The 15,921-nt window shown below is 40.5% G+C and overlaps 1 protein-coding gene across 3 annotated transcripts in view; it reads left to right on the top strand.

Moving 5' to 3' along the window:
• The first annotated feature begins 10 nt into the window (after positions 1-10).
• The window catches only part of MIB1 (mindbomb E3 ubiquitin protein ligase 1), a 76,124-nt gene continuing 60,213 nt past the window's right edge, over positions 11-15,921 (top strand). For 2 of the 3 annotated variants that reach the window (XM_035316573.1, XM_035316572.1), the window contains exons 1-4: positions 11-316; positions 9,403-9,574; positions 12,363-12,492; positions 14,251-14,355. In XM_035316573.1, the coding sequence (XP_035172464.1) occupies positions 88-316; positions 9,403-9,574; positions 12,363-12,492; positions 14,251-14,355 (636 nt within the window). In that variant the 5' untranslated portion in view covers positions 11-87. The remainder of the gene's footprint in view (positions 317-9,402; positions 9,575-12,362; positions 12,493-14,250; positions 14,356-15,921) is intronic. The other variant, XM_035316571.1, reaches the window with a different exon arrangement.

The following is a 15,921-nucleotide window of genomic DNA, read 5'->3' as shown; positions in this document are numbered from 1 at the left end:
GGGGAGGAGAGCGGAGGTTCCGCGGAGGTTCCCCGGAGGTAGCCCGGAGGGGTGTCGCCCCCCTCCCGCGGCCGCCCCGCCGCCGGGATGAGCAGCTCGCGGAACAACCGCGTGATGGTGGAGGGCGTCGGCGCCCGGGTGGTGCGGGGCCCCGACTGGAAGTGGGGGAAGCAGGACGGCGGCGAGGGCCATGTGGGCACCGTGCGCAGCTTCGAGAGCCCCGAGGAGGTGGTGGTGGTGTGGGACAACGGCACCGCCGCCAACTACCGCTGCTCCGGGGCGTACGACCTCCGCATCCTGGACAGCGCGCCCACCGGTGAGCGGCTCCCTGTGTCCGTCCGGGTGTCCCGGGCCCGTTCGGGGCTGGTTTGGTATTTACACCTCCCCTCCTTCCCCTTCTTGAGTTTATGTTTTGGTAGAAGGGTGACGGGAATTCCCTTTCGAGCCGTCGCGCCTTTCTGCTGGATTGCCTTAAACAAGTGGTTGGAGCACTGGCTTGTCCTGGTGTCGGCCTGTTGCCTTTCTTCTGCGCTGCTCGAGCTGCTGTAGGATGGCACAGGTACTGGGGAAGAAGGGAATAAAGCACTTATTCCCTCCCGTAACGCCTCGGCTGCTCGGTATTTACATTTTGAACACTGGCAGGTTGGACAATGGGCAGGGATCCGCACTGGCGTTATGCGGCAGTGGTAGCGTGGCAGACACCGCAGGGAAACATCCCTCTTAGCACCTGTTCTCACAGCGAAAACCCCAGAATAATGTCATTTTGTTCCCCCAGAAGTATGCTCAGGTGGTATCGGGCCCAGCAGGGTTTCCTCAATAACAAGGTGCTTGGTTGGCTTTGTTGGGGTGCTTAAATGTTCTGCTTTTATAACACACCTTTGATTTAAAATATGATGGAGGGGAGAGACCATCTTTGAGCCAGCTGCATGTTGTATTACAGGTTAGAAGATTATAGGGATGAATGGGAGCTAGCAGACTTCTGAAGAGACAGCGATCATGGGATTAATTCTAATTAATTACAAAAACATTGCTAAGAAAAAAAAAAAAAACACGTTGATTTTAATGGTGAGCCTTTCAGATGGATTTCATTTTTCTGTGGCTGGTCCTCTCCCCTGGCTTCCTGGTTGGTTTTGCTGTGGTTTTGGAAATTCAGATGCTGTTAAAACTTGAGCTGAAAAGGTTTTGGAAATGGATTTTTGGATGGGAAGTGAAGAGTAGTCTTTCAGGTCTTGGATCCGTGTCTTGCAGTTGTTTATGCTTTGAAACTTTCCCTGCATTTGATGCCTTGTAGAAACTAGTGGGACTACTTCTGCTTAAACGCATAAATGTTGAATATGAGCCTTGCGTGCTCATTATTCCAGCTCTGCTTCACTGCCTTGCAAGCTGATGGTATAGTTAGCTGCATCTGGAAATGTATGCTTAACTCTTACTGTTACACCTTGATTTTTTTGCTTCTTTATTCCTTCTGTTTTTTGGTTGTGTTTATACTTTAGCATTAGAATTTTAACTTCTGCTTCAGGTAGCACTATGTATATTGCTTGGGGGAAAACTCATAAACCATTGCTGTTTTCAGGCTTTACAACCGGTATTTGTCCAGGTTTTGCCCAGAGAGTGGATTGTCCTCGCAGAACTACATGGAGCTACCCCGGGGTTGCATTTTGCTAGAGGGAGTTACTTTTCAGGTCACAGTTCCCTGGAGAGCAGAAGAGTGCAAATTTGTAAAGTACTAGTAACAAAAAGTGAGCAGGAAGCATTGTAGCCTAGTGGAAGATGCACGGGGTTATGATGCTGTCCATTTGGACTGAAATCTTGGTTTTACCACAGGATTCACTTTGTATTCTTGGGCAAATCACTTCCCTTCTTTACTTTTCAGCCTTTTAGTATTTACTTTTCTCCACAATAGTGGCTATCAGTTGTTTAGTTTAAGGGACTCTGACTTTGGATGATTATTTGATAGCATTTCTAGGGTAATTTGGATTGTTTTGATCCAAGTAATAACAGGAAAAGTGGGTGGCAGGAGTTTATAACTGTAGCATTGCTCGTGATGCTGTTGAGCAAGGAAATGTTATAACATACGGCATGTTCTTGGTTTGCACAGTGTTAAATCAAACCTGCCTCTTAGAGTTTAACACTGGGAAAAAAAAGTCGGCCCCACTTTAGCGTCGTAACATGGTTTCTAGTGTGTACTGAGGAAAAAAAAAGACATCAGGAGAAAGCAAAATGAGATTGTTTATTGTTGGGAATTCTTCTTATTATGTATTCAAAACCAGACTTGATTATAGGCTCTGAAAAGCAGTCCTTGCAGTCAGAGTTGCTGCTTTAGTGAGTTTGAGGCACGTGCAGTTGGAAACAACCAGGATGATGCATCAGGAACCCAGTGTCTTGCAGAAGTAATGGATGAAGCTCACTTTAATAATAATAAAAAAACAAAAAATGATAAAAAAAAAAAAACAACAACAACAAAAAAAAACCCCGCGTTTTCATACATGCATGTGTATATACATGAACGTTTGGTTTGATGCCAGAACGTTTCCCAGGCTCAGTGATGTCCTACTGTTCTTGCTTTCTAATGGGTTTTATTACCAGGCTATTAGCAGTATTGCAAGACTATGTTAACTTATTATGAACCTTCAGTGTTAGGGCAAACACTTTAGGACTGCTTTTTGTTAAAATAAAATCTCATCGGTGGTTTGTGTGAAGTATCTCTTAGCTGTTTGCTCCAGGTGTGTTCATCTGGGTTACAAACGATTGCTGATAGGATGTTTGGCTTTGTTTTTCAGTGAGCTGTATTAGTATTGGTGGTCATATTTACATTGCCCAGCATTTCTTTAGCAGGGTAGTTATTTAATTCCTCTCAGTTGCTCTAAGAATCTGAAAAGAAAGGAAATTGCAGTTAGAACTTGCATGGTGGGCTCCTAAATGGGGCAAAGGGTGGGATGCAATGCAGTGTGGTTGTTCTGTTACTTGTGTAATAAACCCTGGTGTTTCTGTAAGGAAGCCTGTTGCCAGGATCTAAAGAGAGATCCGGGGGAGTCTTGAGAGCCCCCGCTTCCTGATAGCGTTGTGGAAGAAGACAAGGATTAATTTTCTGAGTTGTTGAACAGAAACCGTATCTCTGTCTCAAATTGGAAGGATTAAGTGTATAGGAGCGAGCTGTGTATTTAGATGGGAAGGCTGTACGGTAGCAGGTTTGCAAAGAGCACCTCTGACCACGTTCACGTAATGCTCATGGTCGTTACAGAAACTTTGTGCTTATTTGTGAGGATTTGTTTTCTGCAAAGCTGAGGCAAACGTTTGTTTGGCATCCGTTTCCTCTTAAATGTTTGGTTCAAAGTAGCGATGTCATTTTCCTGCTTAAAATATTTACCCCCTTGTGCTTGAATAAGGGGAGGTAGTGGAGGAGCTGGGATCAGGAAATGAAATACTGACGTGAACTTATCCTGCGAGCGAGCGTGCTGCAGCTTGGGAAACTGTGCTGTGCTCTGCCAGGGTTGAAAACGTAGGTGTTACCTGCTGAAGGTCTCAGTGGCTTTCTGTGCTTGTGTTTCTGTGCTTCTGTTCTGCTGTAACCTGCAGAGTTACACAGTTCATCATGAAATCATAAACGTCAGAGCATTTTAAAGAGTAAAGCACCTTGGATAATTTATCCTAACTGTACATTTTGTCTTTTAGCACATCAGGTGTAAATTGGGGCACTTAAATTTGGTCTTAGTAAAGATTTTGCTTGGTGGCTGTTGGTTAATACTTACAGAACCCCTCACAGCTAAAAATCCAGTAGTTTGGGCAGGGGAACATGTGAAGCCTGTTTGATATGAACGTGTCCTTTGTTCTTCCTGCCCTTCCCCCATGTCTCCTGCACAATAGCCCTCTCCCTCCTTGCCTATCTTGTGATATGGGACTCACGCTATGGCAAGTCTGGCATCGCCTGCATGTAAGGATTGGCCAGCTAGCTGCTGCCAAACATGATAATTAACAGATGAGTTGTGTTGGTGGGGACACTGATGGGGGTTTTCACACAATTTAGCTGAATTTGGCTGATGCCTAAGAATCCTTTGTTTTCGGTTTGCCCAAAGTCTCGCCACAGTGTCAAAATTATCTGGAGTGGAAGAATGGGAAGAACAAAGCACTCCTACAGCTTTGTAAATTGGGGTGTAAATTAATTAATTTTATAAGGAGTTCATGGCATCTCTTGCCTGATGGTAACATTGTCATTATGTGAAAGGATTTGGGCTTGAGTTCTGTAGAGAATGATGAGTCCATTGGGTTTGGGTGGTTTCAAAAACTAATCTATGCACTTCTGTGCATAACAGTGAGTGGCATGGAGATGTTAAAATGTTCTTTGGGTGGATAGTTGTGTATTGCCACCTTTGAAAATGTCTTTGGTACAAAGGAGAGATTCCTAAGATATTCAAGGAGCAAGCTGAACAGCAAATCTTCTGTTACATTTTATAGCTTTAAGTGCAACCATGGGTTTTAAAAGCACGTGTATATAAAGGCAGTAAAATTGCTATATGAAAAAGTGGTGACAGGAATTGTGGCCTAGGTAATCCAGAGAAGATGACTGTGGCAGAGACACAAAGGCAGGAAACTGATTTGAAATGCAAATAGTGAAAATGTTGTTGCCAAGTTGAGATGAGGAATACTGGATTTTACGGTGTACTAACATGGAAGGACATTAGGAAATGCCAGGTGTTTAAAAGTAGGTATGCACACTGGAAGTGCCCTTCTCGTACTTAGTTCTTTGTTTTTTTGGTGCACTATGAAGGATGACAGGAAACATTTGTTTTGAAATATTTTGCTCTTAAACTTGGAAGAGTATTTGGTGGTGTGATTTTTGCATTATCTCATTTTACAGAGCTAAAGTGCTGACCAGCTGTAGTGCTGGTGTTTGAAACCTGAAGTCTTCATGGCACTTCAACATATTCCAGTAATTTAATTAAAGCATTCTTTCTGAATGTAAGCTTTGCAAAGCTTGTGTTTCTCAGCCTTTCCTGAACAGCCTTCCTTTGAGGAGCAGAAGCAGTCCATGATAGATCCAGCTTGCGTTTAGGCCAGAATTCCAGCTCGGCTTCAGTTCCTATGCGTGATCCAGTCTGCTGGTTGTTCCTGCTCAGCTGTGCTTCGTTACCTGTGCCTCCCAGGGAAGTTGCAGAGCATGCAAACAAGTTTATTTCTTGATGAGGTTGGACTGAGAGATGTGATCCCAGTGCTGGTTGAGCATTCAGTCCATTGGACTTGACCAGAGTGAGTCTGAAGTAGTGCCTCTCTCCTTCCCTCCCCTAAAACGTGTGTAGTGCCAGCATCAGCTCCTAAATTTTGGCAAATGGAGTGATTCACGTTTCATTGTCATGCTTGCTGAATTGTGTAGGGAGAGGCGTGAGCAGGAAGGAGCAGCAGAGGGGAGCTCTTCAGGGTGGAGGAGGGAGTGAAGGCGTGAGGCTGAGACTGGCAAAATGGGGGACAGGGGGACAAGGTGTTCCTGGCCTTGTTTCTTACCGTACTGCTCTTTTTTTCATTGGCAATAAATGAAATTTTCCCCAAGTCGAGACTGTTTTCCCCTTGGTGGTGCTTGTTTGGCGACCTCCCTGCCTATGCCTCCACCTGTGAACTTTTTCACCACGTTTTCTTTCCCTGACCTGCTGGAGAGGGAGAGAGTGGCTGGGTGGGTGTATGGCAGCCAGCCAAGGTCAGCCTACCATGCTCACATACCTCTTTGCTGCCTGGTTCAAGTTAAATTACTCTTTCGACCTTCTTTAAAAGATGTTATTGATTTGAGTAGCTATCACATTTTATGTTTAGCTATCACATTTTATGGCCTAGTAGTAGCATGGCTTTTCAATTTATTTTTTAGTGGATGAAGTTTAAAACTACATCTTAGCTCGCTGTCGCCAGAGGCCTTCCAACCTGCTTCTCTCTCCAGATCACTAATGCAGTGGTCAGACGTTCTGTAGTGGGGTTACTTGCCTGCTCCTGCCCTGCAGTGCTCACTTTGTTATGCCAGCAGTGGTGTGTGGCACCAAAAAGAACGGGATTGGGAAACCAGTTCAGCTGAGGATTTTTCCTCCTGGCTATTGTTCAGCTGACTGTTTCCTGATCCACTTTGCAGCTCAACACTGCAAACCCTTTTGCTGGCATAATGGGAAGAGCAGAGCTGCATGGTCAGGTGAGGTATGTACCAAGGTGGGTGCTGCTGCTGGACTCATCTATCAGGGAAAGGGGGAAGAAAGGCTGAACCCGTCTGGGTGCGTTTTAGGGGTCTGTGACATTAAATGTGTGACCCTTTCAGTCAGAGACTCCAAATACAGATATGCACTGATCTCTTTAAGTCCCAGGCACTATAAAGTGACTTCTGAAATGTCTTTGTATATATTTTTTTCTTGATCTTTCTTAAGGAAGCCAACTTTTGCCTCACTGGCTTGAAATGTTTACTTTCTATTTAAGTTCACAGTGGGATGGTCTAGTCCTGTGTTACAGGACTCCTGATTATACTTCTTTGTTGCCTCCCTTCTCGGTGCTTGGACAAATTTAAGAATCTTGCAGGCACCTAATTCCTCGGTTCTTTTACATCCAGAATAAATGTGATCCTTGGCAAACTGTCTTTCCTGAAGTTCAGCAACTGTTAATTTTTTTCCAAATATGCACAACTGCTCTCTATTTGAATACTGATTGACTTAGCAATCCATTTTTTTAAACAGAAGCAGGTGCCACCACTCAGGGCAACAAAGCAGTAACCAGTCTGAGTCTCCTTAATGCATCTGCTCTTGAAGACTGCCAAAAAATAGTGTAATGGTCCAATAGAAGTCATAGCAGGGAGGCAGCCATCCCAGGATCGTAGTTAATACTATCTTTTTGACTGCTGCAGATAACAGACATCAAAGTCTCAGCGTACAGAACAGGAAAGAGCTTCCTCCATGTGGGGAGCGAGGTTGTTGATGGTGTTAGGGAGGGAGAACATGCACAGGTGATTTTGAAGTTTGTGTTTTGTAGAAAAAAATTACATTTTTAGATGTTGTTATGAGGCAGCAAGTATTCTTTAAATATAAAAGGAGAGCTGAAGTGAATGAGTGTGGTATACAGAGTGTGTTGTCTGGCAGTTGGAGTCAGCAAGCAACGTGACGGGTTATAGGAACCGTGTCAGGCTTTCAAAATTTCACCACAGAATTTGTGGTCAAGGAATGGATCCTGCCTTAGTCATGAACTGCTCCAGCAATTACAGCTGTTGTTTAGCGTAATGTCAGCAGTTTCAGGGTTTTTGTTGTCACCGAAGGCTATCTTCAGCTGCCCTGAAACACTGCTTAGATCTCTGTGGTGCTCTGTGCAGCTTTTGCTCCAAACGCGTTGCCTTTTCCAGCCCTACTCTTTTATTGTAATGTTCATGTGTCAGGAAAGTCTGTAATCATGAGGCCCTTTATAATCGAGGCTGGAAGAAGATGGAGTGAGGAGCCAGCTTTGTTAGGAGAAACGGTGCACGAGATACACCAGATGATTGTGCTGTTGTTTGGAGGGGCCTGGCCAGGCTGGAGAAACGGGCTGGCAGGAGTCTCATGGAATTCAGTGAAGGGAAATAGCTGATCCTGCACCTGGGGAGGAATAATCCCTGCACCAACACTGGCTGGAAGGCAGCTTTGCAGGACCCCTTAGGGTCCTGGTGGACAACGAAGTGACCAGGAGCTGGCAGTGCACGATGTTGGCAGTGAAGGCCGACAGCCATCTGGCTGTGTTAGGCCAGGAGCTGCCAGCGGGCTGAGGGTGTTGCTGAGGGGTTGCCGCCCCTGGAGAGCTGGGTCTGGTTCTGGGCTCCCCAACATCATAGGGACGTGAGCACACTGACTGCGTCATGGGAAGGTCCACGACAGTGTTGGATGTGATCTGGAGGCATTGGAGATGAGGAGAGGCATGGGGATCTGGTGGTGGTTGGCCTAGAGAAGAGAGGGCTTAGGGGGGTTCTGTCGACGTGTGTGAATGCCTCTCGGGGTCGTAAAGAAGTTGGAGTCATGTTCTTTTCAGTGGCATAAAGTGACAGGGCAAGAGGCATGGGGCACAAAATGAAATACAGCCATTTCCACTTAAGCATGAGAAGAAACTCATTTGCTACCGGGATGATTGCCCGCTAGCACAGGTTGTTCTTGGAGATACTCATAAACCTGACTAGGCATGGTCCTTGGTGAGGGGGTCCGGTTTACCCTGCTTTGAGCAGTAGAGGTTGGATTAGATGATCTCCAGAGGTTACTTCAAGCCTCTGTCATTGCATGAGTCTGTGAAATAGTCAGTTGAGAAGGCATTTCCTTCAGTTTTGCCTCTCCAGCTGTTGATTTTTCTTCAGTGCTGATGGCTCAGCTGTTGGGCACAAATGACTAATAGTCTTATAGTGAATTTGGCTGTCATTTCCAAAAGCATCTCTCTTGGAGGGAATAAAAACCACTTTATTTACTAAATTTCAGATAAATCTTTTTCTTTTTTTTTTTTTTTAATGGGTGAGTAATTGGGATAATGACATATTACTCCAAACTTTCAGTGCTCAGTTTTGTCTTGTGCTAGGTATTGCATACCAGTGCTTGTCCCTTCTATTGCTCAGGTTTTTCCAAAGGAGCAGAATTTGATTTCTATTCTTTTTCTTTTTAAACTCGTGCCTTTTCATTATATTCATAATGCATGGACTGAAAATGTCTGTGGCTGATCACTTTCAGTCTGCTGGAGCTTGGCAATTCTGCAGGAGTTAAAAACCTGAGAACCTGGCTTTTGTGGGAGGCTGGGAAGGACACATGCCAGTGCCTTATATCTGGTGTGCCTTTGGCAGATTCTTTTTGAAAAAGGCAGCATATAAAATGGGAAAACACTTCAAAAATGGTAACAGATTTCCATGAATATAATGACACCTATCTAATAGAGCTTGGTTTTTGTCTTATATCAAAAGTGTAGAGATGACCACTTAGTTTTTCCACTGTACAAAGTAAAATAAGCCAAGTGATTTTCAAACTGTTGTGCACAATTGAACTCTGCAGTCTTTGTTGTGCAAGGTTGTGTCTTAAGTATACTCTTAATCCAGAAATAAAATTCCAGATTTCCTGTATATTTCTGTATATGCATTTCTGACCCTTTAACTTGTAGTTAAACGAGTCCTCATTTTCTTTATCCTAAGATGATCTCTGAGTACTTGTATAGGTGGAAAAAAAAAAAGCATAGCTCATAAAATCTGAGAGATGAGGAAAAGAACATAGAATATTTCATGCAAAGTCAGTGATCTTTTTCATTGATTCATATGGACTGTTACGGTGTTGCTGTCAGGCTTTTTTTGTTGGTCACTTGCTAGTGTATGGCTTCAAATTATAATCGTGCACAACAGAAATCTGTGTAACAAGGTACCAATGTTGTTGGTCTCATTATTTTTCTTATTTCTAACAGGTATCAAGCATGATGGGACTATGTGTGATACTTGTCGACAGCAACCTATCATTGGCATCCGATGGAAATGTGCAGAATGCACAAATTATGACCTGTGCACGGTTTGTTATCATGGGGACAAACATCACTTGAGGCATCGTTTTTACAGAATTACCACACCGGGAAGTGAAAGGTAATCTTTTTTTCCCCATGAAACTAAGTAGGGGTACATCTCATTATGGTTAACTTCTGCAGGTTTGGTTATTGAAGCTTGGATTGGGTCAGGTATTCTCTTGAGGTATAGACTCAGTTACTGGTTCTGCCTCATTGTGAGAGACTTTAGATAGGACAGATCTTTTGAGTTTGGAAAACAAGAAAACTTAGAAAGAATGGAGTAGAGAGAGAAATTAGGATTTGATTATTCAGTTTCTTTTAACCTCAATACATGCTTCCTAATTCTTGTGTTATTATATAGCAGGTTTAAAACAAAGACAAATATCTTTACACCGTGTATAATCACAACATCATTTAACAGCAAATTCTTGAATGTGAAAGTTGAATTAGTTTCAAAAATGGCGTAGACAGATTAAAGAAGAATTTCCTCGTTGTGGACTGTGAAGAACATAGGGGAATGGAGACAAAACCACCAAACTGAACTGTTTGTTACAGAAAGCAGAGAAAAGATGCTGTGAAGGGTTATTCTACCCTTTTTTTTAATGTTATTTTATTAATTTTCTTAAGCATCTGTTATTTGAGTCTCCGAAAGAAGAACTGTGGGGAAAAAAATGGCTTTTAGTTTGTTCTCACCTAGCTGTTCTTATTTTCTTTGATTTTAAATGACTTGTCTAAATCCAGAGCCCCTTTCTATCATGATATATTGACTGTCTGAGTGAGAACAGTGATGCTTGCCTGTTACTAAATACTTCAAGAGCTGCACGAAAATACTATCTAAGGGCTACATGGTGTGGTATCACCACTCTCTAGAGTACTCTTATTATACCATTGGAAGCCTCTTTTCTATAGATGTGGTACGCAGTTGAATGTGACATGTAAGACAGAACATTGTTTATCTTCTTGGTTAAATAAGGTTTACGATTAAGTTGTAACTTTATGGTGTGCTTTTATCAGCACTTCTACAGTTGAGAGGAGTGGTTGGAGCACACAGACTGGATTCTCATTTATTGTTCTGTAGGGACTGTGTTTATTGTCTCAGATGCTTGCCTGTGAGTTTGGCAAAAAATGCCCATGGCAGTTTTTGCCCATGGCAAAAAATGCCCATGTCAGTGGCTTAATCAAAAAGTAACTTCTGTTTTTTTGAGATTCACGCCGGTAGTTACCAAATAGATAGCATAAGCTTAGAATCTGAGTCACAACGTTCGAATGCAGAACAAGACAGAGAAGTCTGATCCAAGAGTAGGAAGTTCTGGCTTAGTGTGATGAATAAGGACTAGGTAATAAAATACAAATCTGCTTTACTCCCTTTAAAAAAAAAATAAATAAAATCTCGTTGCTTCTGAGAATGCTTGCCAGACTTTTTCATTTCCTTTTAGCTGAAGTTTCCTCTGTAGTTTTAGGTGGTCTCTTATGGTGTGTAAAGCAGGGTGTGTCAAGCATAGTTTTAGAGAGAGAGAGTATGCAGTGTATAGAATTGCCAGAAATCTTTGCGTGTTGTTGCTTTCTCTCTGTCTTTGTTTACTCCCACTAATATCAGTCTTGCAACTCTTACGTAGAAGGTAGCTTTATCTGCCAAGGAGCTGTTTCTATTGGGTAAAACTTAGATGAGAAAAAAAAAGATTAGGTTTAACTTAATCAGGGAGGAGAATAGAAGAGGGCAAAGAGGGAGTAGAAAAGGGTAGAACAGTACTAGGAAATTTGAGGGATAGCTCATAGGAAAAAGACAAGATGCATCCTTCTGCGTTGGGATGAAGGAAAGCATGAGCTCTACCTATTTTTTTCTTAAATCTAGAATACCATGGACTGCATACTAAAGTAATATATGCTGACTTTTGTCTCAATTTTGTAGATGTTGAGATATTTCTAAAATGCTACTATAAACAACATATCTGTGTTTTCTCTCACCCTTTTATATTAGATAAAAAGTACTAATATTTTCATATACTCTTTGCGTTGGTTTTAACAGTTTAACTTTTTCCTTGTCTGCCATCTGCTGGATCTTTAAAGTTGAGCAGGAGGGTGTTACACTTCCTGAAGAGGTCAGGAAATGTTCAGAATTTCAGCTGGATACTTTTGTCTGGCAACATTCTCCTGGCATGAAATAAGAAGTCAGTCTGGTTCCATACAAACTGGTGGCTCTTGAGATGACCAAAAATTCAATAAAATGTTTTTATTTATATTTCTAAGTTCCCACTAGCAGGCCTATTTTGGCTTACCTACATCACTTCTGTCTGAAGAAAAGTAAAGTTTAGCTTTAGGCAAATAAAGTGTTACGACAAAAATAAGATCGAAAAAATAAATGCTGATATATTGAATGAAATTTGCCAAGATTTGCAATTAGTAGTATGTAGAAAATGGCTGAGACACAAAAGGGAAAAAGATGTAGTTAATCCACTTAATAGCATAATTCCAAATAAAAGTGGAATTGCAGAAAAGTAATTTTGGCATAGGGTGTATCTGAGAGAAACAGGAATTTGTTGTTATGAGAGTCTGTATGTTTCTTTACTGGTTTTAATAATATTTAAATAATATGAGTATAAATCTATATGTAGGTAGTTACAGGTTGTTGTTGGTAGTAGGAAGTCTGGGGAAGAATTTACTAGAATTAAAAGCTAATTCTAAATATATAATAAGGCAGACTTGTAGTCAAGTTGGGAATGTAATGGTGATGATGAAATGTGCATTTATGCAGTTATTTTTATTTCAAGATGGTTACCTTCTTTTCTACCCCAAAGGATTCTTGGATTTTCTTTATTATCTTGACATTTTTGGGTGGTTGTTTGTTTTTTTTTTTTTAATAACTTCAGGGTATTGCTGGAGTCTCGCCGTAAATCAAAGAAAATTACAGCAAGAGGAATCTTTGCAGGTGCCAGGGTGGTGCGAGGAGTTGACTGGCAATGGGAAGATCAAGACGGTGGCAATGGCCGTAGGGGAAAGGTAAAAAATTTAAACTGGTTTAAATAAACAGATGCATTTCTGCATGTTCATGTAATGATCTCAATGACCTTTCTTACTGAGGAGAAATAGATCACCATAAAAGTCAGTACTTTAGTTTCTTAGTCATTTCTGAATCTTGCTCTGTAATGCTCAAGCACTTAGGAGGGGATGTACAGTATGAGAAGTTCACTTAAATTTACTTTTTCACAATTTTCTTTAGAAACATGTCTTGGCTGTCCTAAGACAGCCTTATAACATCAAGATCTGGAGTAATTTCAGTGTTACTGGAGAGATTATGTAAAAACAGTTTTCAAGCATAGCCCTTTCTGGTCACTCCTGCATTCTGTGGTCTGATTGCTTGTGGGTCACCACATTTGTTAATCTCTTGGTCTTGGCTTTAAGTGCTTGCACCCTGAGTTTTTGTTTTTTTATCAAACAGTCTATAGAGAGCGACTTTTCTGATGTAAAATTAAAGCTTTGCAAGTGTCTGTTGTGGGTGTTGTATTACTGGCTTATTTAAGACATAGTGAGCTTTTGGTACAGTTGTATGATAAAAATCATTTGATTTATGGGAAATTGGATTGCATGGACAGACACAGAAAATTTTGCTGAAGTTATGATTAGCAACAACTTAGATTTAACTTGAGAACTAATGAGAGTTTGTTAAAAGTATGAGTGTGAAGCAGGGTGTGTAAGATAGGCAATGACTTACCACCATACTTGAGATACTATTGAATGAGAATTGGATGCTCTTCTGTCTGGGTGAACTTAAGGTTTTGTTTATGTTTAGTATCCATCCTTAAGCAGCCTTTCAAATAAAGTGAGAAGTTCTGAATAAAATAGTCTATTTCACATCCTAGGTGTTTATAGAAGCTTTAGGACTTCTGAGGATATCATTTTCAATTTTATTGAGAGGAAATAATATAAATCTCTTAAAGCAAATGATATTCAGATGTATCTTTCTTTTCATCTTGATTCGTTTACCCCTTGCTATGAATTTTTCAGGATATTTTTAAATCTCTGAAACCTTGCAAAATGAGTCTTAGCCTGTGTTGCCTGTTTGATGTACTAAACTATAATTAGTGGGATTATTTGCAAGATGAAGACATGTATAAATGCAAATGTCTTCATGATGGATATAAACTAGGAAAAGCAAGAAGCAGAAACCGTTTTCAAATAAATAAAGGTAAGAACAAAGGCAAATTCCGGAAGTTGATTCTTTAAGTAGTGTAAGTGGTCTAAGAATTTGCTGCATGGCCTCATGATTTCAGAAATGTCAGGGAAAGTCCTTTTCACTTCCCTTCTTTTGTCCTGCTGTTAAACAAATTGGCTCAGGAAATAAAACCTTGTGTTTGCTACTGCCACCAGGCTAATTCAGGTTATACAGGCAAATTGGAGCAATTAAAACAGTTTTCATCCTGTTTTTCTTAGTGCAACGCTAATTCTAGTAAGAACATGTCAAAGCATCATAAAATAAATGTTTACGGTGCTGATTTCATTTTGTACTTATGTAGCTAGATTATCTACCAAATATATGGAAGAATGGTAAGTCTACAAAGTACATACTTAGGCTTATTAAGACACCTGGGGAATTTTTGCATCAACAAATATGAAGCTTAATAAGATTTTTTTTATCAAATTCAGTAAAACTGCTGTATTGTGAATTTGTCTTGAGGGGGGTGAAGAATATTTTAAGTTCACATCATGTTTCTGATTTTCTTTTGTTACATAAACAATTTTCTGTTTATTTATGACTAGGTAACTGAAATCCAAGATTGGAGTGCGTCAAGTCCACATAGTGCAGCGTACGTTCTTTGGGACAATGGTGCTAAAAACCTTTACAGAGTTGGCTTTGAGGGCATGGTAAGTATAAAAGAACACAAAGGGTAAAATACTTGGAGGGGGAAGGGCAGTAAGAATAAAGTGTGCTATTCTGCTGCTTTTGTAATATCCTTTGTCAGTGTGCTGCTATTAGTCAGGTCATTGTGAATACAGCTGTATGGATCATGCATATGTATTAGGAGGAAAGTCTGATCTGGAAATATAACATAGGAGTGATTTAAAGTTAAGAGCTCCTTTCTGCCTGAGTATTGTAAATATTTACATTGCATACATAATTACTGTGCTAATACTGTGCTTAAATTGAAATTCTGAAAATAAAAAAGCTTATTCATGAATTTCTTAAAGACCCTATTTTTTCCTCAAGTTCACTTCAAATTTTGGTGTGATTACTGAAAGATTTGCAGTTTTTAAGTTATCAGAAACTCAGTACCCTCTTGTGAGCAATGCAGCAGGAAGGTATGGAATTATGTTACAACCTTAATTCGCTTTAGCATCACATTTTTTGCTCCCTAGCTTCTACGGCTACTGCTACAGCTTTAGAGAGAAAATAGGTCAGACTCTAGCCTAAGTGCCTTCTGTTGCTCGGTTTTCTTATCCTAATGTGGGTCAGGGAAAGGTTACTTTGATTATCAACTGCTTATAACATCTTAATTAGCATTTTCTTTGCATGATTTTTGTTTGATACTGCAGAGGAAAACCATGTTAACATTGAGGTGTCATCTTGTCAGATGTGTATTAGTAACAAAATCTTAAACAATGACTAGCTGACTTTTCAGAAAGCAAAATTATTTGCTTGTTAGCCTCACTTGAAGTAAAATACTTTCAGAATAAAAAAGAAAACAGTAAATACCACTTTTGCAGTAAATGTATTATTTTAATATCACGTTTAGAAAGAATAAGTGCAGGTCAGCTTTTCTGATGCATGTTTTGGAAAGTTTATTTCTTCAGCTTGAAACAGGAGGATGCTAAGGGTAAAATACAAGGCACTATTAAATGACATCCTTCCTGGTCCCTTCAGTTCTAAAGAATATTTCTTAAATGCTGGCAAAAAGGGGGGCGGGGGAGTTACAGTATTACGTAGTATAATATTGTTAAACCAGTGGTTGGTGCCTTCTCCCCAATATTTGATTGTGACACATGGAAAAGGAGCACAGTTACCAAAGTTTAGACAGAATGAGTTCAACTGATTTTTGTGTTGCAATTTTAGAGTTATGTTAAAATTTATGGACTGTCTAATAGGAGTTATAATGCAATGGAATCAATAAATATTACTATTGACCCCAGAACTACTACATTAAGATAAGCCATATTCTGTTCTGAAATGGTTATTCCCTTAATAATAAAAGTATATTTATTATTTGTAAGCAAACTACTCTTTTGCCAAACTATTGCCACAGAAGGAAGTGTTAAATATTTCTAAAATAATTTATAACTACATCAACTGCAAGCTGATGATGGAGAAGTAAGGGGCAGCTCTTCCCACAAGATGTGTACAAATAGAAATATTTGGTCAGTCAATTTAATAATTAACAAAAAAGAGCTGTTAAACTGCTTATGAAACTAGATATATATGCATAACATACAATG

Source organism: Oxyura jamaicensis, chromosome 2 (genome assembly GCF_011077185.1).
Source record: "Oxyura jamaicensis isolate SHBP4307 breed ruddy duck chromosome 2, BPBGC_Ojam_1.0, whole genome shotgun sequence".
NCBI lineage: Eukaryota > Metazoa > Chordata > Aves > Anseriformes > Anatidae > Oxyura > Oxyura jamaicensis.
This window is presented reverse-complemented; position numbering and strand designations above follow the sequence as displayed.